At 40.9% G+C, this 10429-nt stretch overlaps 1 protein-coding gene across 1 annotated transcript; it reads left to right on the top strand.

Annotated features, from left to right (window-relative positions):
- Positions 1–3527: 3527 nt before the first annotated feature.
- On the top strand, positions 3528–10337 carry kbtbd8 (kelch repeat and BTB (POZ) domain containing 8). Its single transcript, XM_062397118.1, has 5 exons — positions 3528–3647; positions 5447–5654; positions 5781–6087; positions 6273–7092; positions 7257–10337. The coding sequence occupies exons 1-5, from the start codon at positions 3632–3634 to the stop codon at positions 7718–7720; spliced, it is 1815 nt and encodes a 604-aa protein (XP_062253102.1). The 5' UTR covers positions 3528–3631; the 3' UTR covers positions 7721–10337.
- Positions 10338–10429: the final 92 nt, after the last annotated feature.

The raw sequence follows: 10429 nt of genomic DNA, 5'->3' as shown, positions 1-10429 counted from the left end.
AGGTGTAAGATGAAGTGTAATCAAGGAAAGCAGATAGTGTGTGCAATAGTACAATGATAACTGGTAAAGGCATGTGGTGCCGTGTTTAGTACGGTCGCCTAACAGCAAAATGGCTGGTTTGACTTAGGGTCCCTCTTGGGAGAGGCGGTGGTCTAGTGGCAGAAACTTGGACTATGGGCAGAGAAGGTCTCTGGTTCGTCTCTGGTTCGACTCCACGGAGAGACAACACAAAAGACGAACCTGGATTGATCTGTCCAAAAATCCAAGAGTCTCCCTACCCTGTCTAGTGCCCCTGAGCAAGGCACCTTACTCCCCCAACATCTGCTCCCCGAGCTCCGTACATGGTCGCTTACTGCTCTGTGTGTCCAGCACCAGTTGGGTCAAAAGCAGAGGTTAAATTTCCCTACCTGCATGAATGTGCCTTTGCATGTCTGTGCATGTGTTTGGGACTAATAAATACATCTTAATCTTAATCTGAGTGGAGTTTGCATGTTCAGGGACTCTGATTCCTCCTACAGTCTGAAGAGATGCATTTTGGGGTTGGGTTAATTGGGGACTTGCATAATTCTTGCTGTTCTGGGTTCATACCCTCATGGTTGAATGCACTTATTGTAAGTTGCTTTGGATAAAAAAAAAAATGTGTCAGCCAAATGATATGTAATGTAATGTAACTTAATAATATATTTATTTTTATTTATATGTATATATGAATTGATAGTAGATGTGAATATTAGGGTGAATGTTTTTTTTTTTCTGTATGTTGACCTGGCAATATGCTGGCCAGAGCGTACCCCGCCTCTTAGCTAAAGACAATTGTATAAATGATGGATGAATGGAATAAGAAGTAAAAGCAGTGGAGCTCTAAGATGTCCAGAAAAATAAAATAAATATGTTGTATTTTGTAAGCTTCATATTTGATGATACCTCACTGTTATGGAACAAGCATAATTACTTTATCTGACGCACCATATTAGATTTACCCAAGACAGTTGTGATATTCATTGAAATAGATATCAGCAGCAAGATAGTGCATTAGGTATTCTATGAGCACAATGTTCACTGCTTAACAATACCATCATCAGCAAGTCTGATGTAATTATATCTATAAATCCATTAGTGAATGATCTGTATAATCAATACAGATTAAATGATAACATGTTATTGCAAACAATCTATTTGTCTTGAAAAGATGAGGTTGCAGGTGCAGTGTTGTGAATGTCAAAAGACCTACACCAGCAAACTCCCCAATGAGAGTTCAAACTGCAATGAATTATCAACTGTCATCACCACAAATGAGCTTGAAATATGCAATCAACATAATAATAGAACATTTTAATGAAACACTTAAGTTGGAATTAATTGGTAAATGAAAAATGCATGTTTCCCTGGGCAATTTTAAATATTTAATTTTGTAATGTACCTTTTCAAGGAGAGATTGAGTAACGTAGCTTCTTTTTTAAAGCAAATCCATTACATAGAGTAATATTGTACATCAGGTATACAGTTTATAACAAATAATATATGTCAGTATTCTTCCTTCTTCTGGCGTCTTCAAGCCTTATTTATCTCATCAAAATATACAGTGGCACATGAGAAAGGGTCGGGCCTTTTATAATCACTGTGTTAAATAAATCTATAAACACAATAGGCACATTATACAATAAAGACATGAATGGATGATAAATCACTGGAAAAAAAAATCAGATAGATATATACAATTGTCAAGATTGACTGAAAAATAATTTTGACTTCCTCTGTCACCGTCGGTACAATTTCAATATTCCACCTTCTTTTCAAGGTTAGGGCCGTGATGCCGTGCAAAAACTTACCAGAACTCAATTTGTTCAACTTTAATAAAAGGAAATACAGTTTAGGTGTTTACATGGCCAGCACAGATACGATTAGATGACTGAACAGAAATATGAAAACATGCTGGAGGCATAACAAGTCTACAGCCATTTAAAATTTCACTTGTTTTCATTGTTGCAAGTCATGGAAACCAATTTAATGAGACAAGTCAGAGAGTAAACAAGGCTTGTTTTTCGTGATGCAGGAAAAATTGGAGACTGTGCAAAACTACAATCTTTAAAAATGTCCTTCGAGCAGCGCATCAAATAATTGATCTATGGTGCAAATTGGACTCCGACCTGTACTAGTGATAATTTGTTTCTGCCAACTGGGCCACACAGACACACTGTGCTTACAAAGTGGTAATTGACGTGAGTTGTGCAGAGCAACAGCGCATCACATATACTGAAGCAACATACTTAAATAAAAAAAACTAGTGAAAATAAATGCACAATTAAATTCACGACAAACAAGATAATTTCTATCCATGTTGAATAATGGAATTATAAAATCATTAAAGAATATAACACATTGTAATAGTGAATAAACACTATTGGTCAAGAATGTCACATTGTTGTTGGTGTTATATTAGCTCATTCAAAGCATATATAGCTTTGAGGGTAGTTAACGTCTTTAGATATTATTCTATAGCAGATCAGCAATTTTCTCTTTTGGACATGTTGTCAAATTTTGCTCAGGCACGTTTCAGGCATGCTTATTGAAAAAAAAAAAATCGAACTATAGAGTTTCAAAGAGGAGCAAGAGTCCTCCAAAAATATCTCTGTATTTGCAGCTATTTATAGCTTTCTCCCCTCTCTCCTGACGATAGTCATCACTCCAACTCTGAAGAAACACATATCTGGAGTGTTGCTATCATTGTGAGTTGTGTGGGTTAAGACCAATGTTCGTCCTTATATATATTGGAAATACAACCACAGGATCTGCAAAGGTTTCCAGTGGAGAAGAAGAATGTTTGATTTATTGTCATTACGATTGAATAACTTGCTTTTAAACAAACGTGAATTAGTCATTAGCAGCGAATATTACAGAGAAATCCCTTGTTTGCCAAATTACTAAGATATTTCCTGAATGAAACTGAATAAAATACCTTCTTTAGTAAAATACATTCAATTCCCTTATATGATAGATAGATAGAAAGATAGATAGATAGATAGATAGATAGATAGATAGATAGATAGATAGATAGATAGATAGATAGATAGATAGATAGATAGATAGATAGATAGATAGATAGCCTCTGTAAACAGTCAACATTGTGTTGATTATCACATAAGAAATACTTAACATAAGTAAAGATAAATATACCCTAAAAACAAACCAAACACAATGTACATTGTAAATCTGTATCCCTACAGGGGATCCTGGCTCAGGATGGTTTGACACTGAAAACAGTTTTGTGTTGTCACACACCCATATTTGCCATCTAGCCTATATGAGTATGTATACAGAAGACACTATACTTGTCATAGGAGTGGTGTCACACACAGCTTCCACTCGGAGTGCTGTGGTTTGTCGCACCTGTTCAAACCACAGGTTAAACCGGCTTGTCCTGACTGGTTTGCCCTGATTCCCCCGAGTGTGGTTCCCTTACTGGTCACCATCTACCCACACACATCAACTTTTTCCCTATTTCAGACGACAGCGCGGTGATTGGCTGCGGGATCTGCTCTCCGCTCCCTGATTGGCTGCCCGTTGTTTCCGGGGCTCCGCTGTGCGCTCACTGACGTTTCTCGGTGTGAGCCCCCGAGACAGACTGGAGAGAATGGCTGCCAGTGGAGGTTAGCGAAATCTTCCTTGTTTTCGTCTTTCAATCAGACTTCAATGACGCCGTTCGAGCGTGTGGTTTGTGTGTCCGCGTGTTAGCGGGGTGTAGCTCTGTGCAGCGACGGACAGAGTCGCGACGTGCTGGCTTCTTGTTGAACGAGGTCAGCCTCTAAACGACTCCTCAAAAGTGTTGCTTGTCGTTAGCCGGGCTCCGCTGCTTGCGCTAGCTGTGTAGCTAACTTTCGGCCGGTTAGCTCGCAGTCCACAGCTGATTGTGTAAACACTTGTTTGTGACAAGAGACAAAGGGTAGACAAGTTGTTCTTACAGTTGCTATCAGCGGTATTGACGCCCCAGCCCCTGCGCGAGTCTCTGTTGTGTTTTTAAGAGTTAGAAGTGAAGAGTTGAAAACAACCGAGGGCTTTATCGCCCTTTAAATCTCGCAATGTTGTGTCAAAGAAAGCTTGCTAACATTAGCTCGGTCCGTAGCTGTCGGCTAAAAGTTAAGCTTGCTTGTCAGCTAGCTAACTTAACTACGGGCGAGCTCTGCAGTTTTTCGTGGTAAACAAACATTCAGAGGATCATTTTTGCAGAATGACCATTTAATATTCTGGAAATTTAAAGTTGGCTTTAGTCTGCGGAGCTACCCCCAGTATCGCTGTGGGTACCGGCCGGGCACTCATGCGAGGAGTTAGCAAGCTAGCTACCACCTGGCGAGGCACTGGTTCTCTGCTCACTGGTCGGGAGTCTTTGTCCTGATAAGGAGTTGGCCCCGTTCAACACGAGGTGTTTGTTGGAAAAGTTTATCCTCGTGTGTCTCCGAGTGTCCATGCGTGTAGCGGCACATTACAGGAGGTATTACGTCGGGATGCCATTTGTGTATAAGTTGCCATGACACGTGTGATAAGAAACATGTTTACTTTGTAGACCCTCGGTGTCGGGGAGCCACACGAGTTTCTAGGCCCACATGTTATCCCCTATATCATAAGTCGCTCTGTGACAATGTGGGCAACTTCAGCTCAAAGTTACAAACAAGGTGATTTAGAAGAACGGCCGTTTTGCAGTGCCCGTTATTTATTATTATAACTCGGTCATATAAACTCGTGGCCCATGTTGTAAATCAACTTTGATAATGTGTCAAAAATTTTTTAGATCAGAGTTGATACAGGACCTTTCTCACTTAAACACACTGCTTCAGTATCCCTTTCTCAGAGTATTCTGCATTGACCTGTCTTGATTAACATATTGCAAATCGTTCTTTTATGACACAGTGTAAATTAATAATTACTGCATTTATCATTTAAAGTAGTTGACTCTGTGTCATGTAAACGTTTTCTATTTAAAGGTATGGCCATGTAGATGTGCTGTCATCAACTGGTGTTTTCTGTTTTCTTTTATTGAGTGTCAAAAATGTATCCAGGAATGTTTTGAAATGTCTGTTGTTTTCCTAATGAGTCCAATCAAGTCTTCAATCCTTGTTTGAAATCATCGGAATCAGTTTTTTTAAATGAATGGACGGTGTCTGTCAGTATCACACTTTTACCTTCTGTTGTGTTTGTTTTTTGGTCACAAATAATGGAGTCCTTGCATAGTGTTTATTGTAATATTTCCAAGTAACTAGTACACACTTAAATTATGATCTTGAAATTGTCTGATTCCTAACGAAATGTTTTTTGATCTAGAGTGTGGACTCGTATTAGACTTCTCTCTGGATTCTATTCTCTCACCAGATGTGTTCTCAGGTTCAAGAGTTTTGTCCCTGACAATCTCTCTCTCTCTCTCTCTCTCTCTCTCTCTCTAAACTGTGTTGTCCAGAGGTAGGGAAGCTGTCACAAGTACAAAATGGGACACCTCCAACAACTAATTATAACGGGGTAGATGCTGTTCATGCCTGTAACCTCCTTCAGCAGCTCAAAGCCTTGTTCGATGAAGCACAGCTCACAGACATTGTTGTAGAAGTGGACCTTGGCAAGACTTTCTCATGTCATCGAAATGTCCTTGCAGCAATCAGCCCATATTTTAGGTAAGCTGGATACAGGTTGTCTGATTCAATGTAATGATATCTAGATCAAATTTGCATGCCGAGTTTTAACTTGATAATCATTTACTATAGTTAAGGTATTTCCATTTCCTCTACCATCACCACCAGGTCCATGTTCACTAGTGGCCTTACGGAGAGCAGCCAGCGTGAGGTCAGAATCGTCGGGGTGGAATCAGAATCCATGCACCTTGTCCTTGACTATGCCTACACATCCAGGGTCACACTCTCGGAGTCCAATGTACAGGCCCTGTTCACCGCAGCCAGCATTTTCCAGATTCCTGCACTACAGGACCAGTGTGCCCAGTTCATGATTAGCCGGCTAGACCCACAGAACTGTATCGGGGTCTACATGTTTGCTGATGCCTATGGGCACCAGGAGCTGAGAGACAGTTCACAGGACTACATCCGCAAGAAGGTTAGTATAACCTGAGCATATGGTTCTTATCGATTGTACGATTATGCCTCCCTCTTCTTAAATCAATTTTTTACTAATCCATTTCCCCCACCAAAACGATTATTTTACACTCCTCACAACTGTGTTTGGTGTCTCTCCTGTATGTTTACCTGCAAAAAACTGACTATTTTATGTTTTTGTGATAGTTTCTGTGTGTGTCGTGGGAGCAAGAATTCCTCCAGATGACCAAGGAGCAGCTGGTCAGTATTTTGAACAATGATGACCTCAACGTGGAAAAGGAAGAGCATGTCTATGAGAGCATTGTCCGCTGGCTAGAGCACGATCTGTCTGGTCGTGAGGCCCACCTAGCCGAGGTTTTTTCCAAGTGCATCCGTCTACCCTTGCTTGAGGAGGCCTTTCTCACACGGATACCCGCCCCCTTTGCCTGTGCCCTGTCTCTGTCTAAAGACCATGCTGAGGCCAAAGCCCGCCTCAGCGGCACCAATGGTTGCCCGCAGCGCCTGGGTATGACCGCTTCTGAGATGGTCATCTGCTTCGATGCCGCTCACAAACACTCAGGGAAGAAGCAGACGGTGCCTTGTCTTGACACAGCAACTGGAAGAGTGTTCAAGCTCTGCAAACCACCCAATGATCTCCGGGAGGTCGGTATCTTGGTGTCCTCTGAGAACGACATCTACATCGCTGGCGGGTACCGGCCAAGCAACAGTGAGGTGTCTATAGACCATAGAGCAGAGAGTGACTTCTGGCAGTACGAACATGCAGGCAACCGTTGGCTTACACGTGCACCTCTACTGCGAGCGAGGATAGGCTGCAAGCTCGTGCACTGTTGTGGGAAGCTTTATGCACTGGGAGGCCGAGTCTACGAAGGCGATGGGCGGAACGCGTTAAAGTCAGTGGAGTACTATGATGCCAGGGACAACTGTTGGACAGCAGTCAACCCCATGCCAGTTGCCATGGAGTTTCATTCTGCTGTGGAGTACAAAGATCGAATATATGTCCTCCAAGGTGAGTTTAATCTGCTGAGTAAAACTATTTCCTCTCTACAGTGGACTGAAGATGACAGGGATTCATTTTATATTTATCATTTATTCAAACGGAACTGAAAATGGATGAAGTGTGTTTTAAAGAATTTGATTTCACTGGATTATGTTTCTCTTTCTTTTCCGCAGGAGAATATTTCTTCTGCTTTAATCCGCGTAAGGACTACTGGAGTCATCTGGCCCCTATGAGTGTCCCCCGGAGTCAAGGTCTGGCTGCTTTGTACAAGAACTGCATCTACTACATCGCTGGAATCTGCAGGAACCACCAGCGCACCTTCACCGTGGAGGTCTACGACATAGAGAAGAACACTTGGAGCCGCAAGCGAGATCTCCCCTTTGACCAAGCCACAAGTCCGTACATCAAGGCCATGCTGCTTCACGGCAGGCTGCACCTGTTTGTGCGAGCCACACAGGTCATGGTGGAGGAGCATGTGTTTCGCACCAGCCGAAAGAACTCCCTTTACCAGTACGACGACAAGGCAGACGTATGGACCAAAATCTATGAGACACCAGACCGCCTCTGGGATTTAGGCCGCCATTTTGAATGTGTGGTGGCCAAACTTTACCCACAATGTCTCCAGAAAGTGCTTTGAGGTAGCTCATTTTTTGTGAACCTAATCTGTGAGGCAGATGGAGTGGTGTGATCCTGCCTGCCTTGTGCCTGGTGTTACCTTGGTTTTGCGCCACAAGGATCATTTTTGGTTAAAGTCTTAAGTCGTTCAAACTTTGGTTTAACATGATCAAAATGGGGGTGCTTTAAAAGATTGCAGTATTTTTTTCCCCCCAGACAGCACCAACTACCCACACCGATGCTTGTTTATCAAAACCGTACAATGAATCATAAGTGCAATTATCCTATTTTCTCTTTTTTTTTCTCCGCTTCTTGTTGAGCCATGTTGTTCTGTTTTTGTGTTAGATACATATATAGGTAAGGATTTTTACAATTGATAAGCATGCAAATGAGGGTGTTGGCAAAATAAAAGTGCCCTCTGGTGATATGGATGCTATGTGTCAGCATAGAGTGAAAATCTCTATATATATATATATATAAATAACTATATAAACTATATACATACGGGTAAGATGAGTACCGTAGCTCATTAGTAGGTTGTTGGCTCTGAGGTTTGTGTTTTTTTTTATTTTCATTCAGTGCTCAAGTCTCTTATTTGACAGATAAGTTTAAATTTGAGGTGTGATTGTGATTTACTTTACCTTAGTGTTTTTGAAGCTTGAATTATATTTGTATGGCCCTTTCTTCCTTCACAAAGTCAGTGTGTCAAACAATACACTATGTGTGGCTTCCATGCTATTTTTCATTTTAACTTTGAGATTCCAGTTTGCATGGGGGCTCTTAACTCCCACTCTTTTGAGTTGGAATCCATTTTGTGTCACATGCAAAGACAGCTTAAGTAAAATTCTAGAGTACACGTTCTCCACATTGGAGAAATATGGACGGAGTCAAAATTGTGACAACACTAAGTGGAACATTCAGACCAACTAACAGGCTTACCTCAGACACTTCAGAGATCTTTGAATAGGAGAAAAGGGACATTTCAGGCCGTCATGTTGACAAAGCTACTGTGTGAAAGGCTTTGTTAAGCATTGAGCTCCATTAAGGTTGTTTTTCGACATTGTATTACACAGGGTGGAAAGAGGCTTCCTCTTAAATGCCAAAAAAAGCATTTGAGGTCTTGTTATCGTTGATCTGGACATTGGAAATCATTTTGTGGTAGCAATAACTCATGGAACTGTGATTAGGCTGTATTATGTTTTATTACCTTAGTAAAAGTGCATTAATTGTTTTGTCTGTCTGCTAGTGTAAATCACCTAGGTTCCAATAATGATTGTTTGGCTGTTGCATGGCTGCAGGCTTGAAGTGATGTGTTATTTAGTGCAGATCATCTGGGATGCCAATGTGCCTGTGGCATCAGAATCAAACAGGGGAAGAAAACTACCTTCTGATGAAGAGCATCTGAAAAGTCTTACTCAGCGTTGCACTGAATCACTCTCCACTTCAGCGGTCCTTAAACGGCAAACTTTACCAAGCACCCTCAAGCAGACTATAAACAAGCGAGGGCGGCCCCGGTTGTGTGCTAATTTATCTACCGGCCATGAATCTGTCTTTACACGCCATCACACAGAGGACACAAACTGTTGGTGCTGCTTCTTTTTTGTTGTATTTACTTTTTTCTTTTCTTTTTGACAATCTTGTATAGAAGAAGTAATACCACCATTGACTGGGGTTCCCTGTCAAAGTGTGACATTTTCAGTGCCGTCAATTTCCTCATGCAGGTCCCTGTGTCATCTTTGCACTACACATTTCCCTTGTATTTTATCTTGACAGAGTGGCCCTCTATTACAAAAGAAAGGTTTCAGCGACAGCATAGCAATCATCTTAAGAGATTTACATGGAAATTAATACTAGAAGACTCGCATCCAGGAAGGACTTGAGGATATAACTTCTCCAAGAGAAGATTCACTGTTGACTGAATTTGAGCCGCCTCTTACTCGTCCCAGCTTGAACGATCCTCATCACAGGCGAGAGAAGGTTCAAGCTTCAGCCACATGTCCACAGACGGCCATTTGTGAACCAGGAACGGAGAACTCTCAGGATTTCTACTGATACACAGTACTGTATTTAAATGTTTTTATGTGTAATATACTGTACTATAGGTTTGCTGTACTTGCACAGGTTTTTTAAACTTCAGTTTCTTTTATAACTTGAAAAAAAAATAGATGTGATTTTTCTCCAGTGTTTTTTTTTTTTTTCTTATGTAATTACCTATTTAGTTATGGTAGAGTAACCCTGCTCTGTTGAGAGAAAAAAGGATGATCGACATGAGTTATACATTTTTAGATTTTCCTTATTTTTACCTCCCAATCTGTAGTACAGTAGTATTTCTTTTTAACATCTCACCGAAACTTAAGCATTACAGATCAAATAATATTGTTAGGTCATGTTTCAAACACCAGTCATGTAATACAACAAGCTACTGTTTAACAGTTCGTAGCCTTGGTGCTACGATACATAGCTTCTTCTGGTCAACTACACGCATCGCCTATTGGTGCTATTCCATTTTGTTCGTCATTTCTCTCCTCACTTTTTCTTTGCTGGTTTTGTCTGTTTTTGGGGTTTCGGGTTGTTGTGGTTGAGCTCAACTGTGAAATTCACATTGCACATAATTTGAAAAATAAAACTGTTAAAAGTGATTTTTGTTGTACATTTTTAGTATACTATAGTTTTCCTATCAATTAAATGTTAAGTGAATTATAGGATGTTGCAACAGTGGGAGACAGTGGTC

The sequence above is a fragment of the Platichthys flesus genome, chromosome 2 (genome assembly GCF_949316205.1).
Source record: "Platichthys flesus chromosome 2, fPlaFle2.1, whole genome shotgun sequence".
Lineage (NCBI taxonomy): Eukaryota > Metazoa > Chordata > Actinopteri > Pleuronectiformes > Pleuronectidae > Platichthys > Platichthys flesus.
The sequence above is the reverse complement of the archived record's forward strand: the minus strand, read 5'-3'. Positions and strand labels throughout refer to the sequence as shown.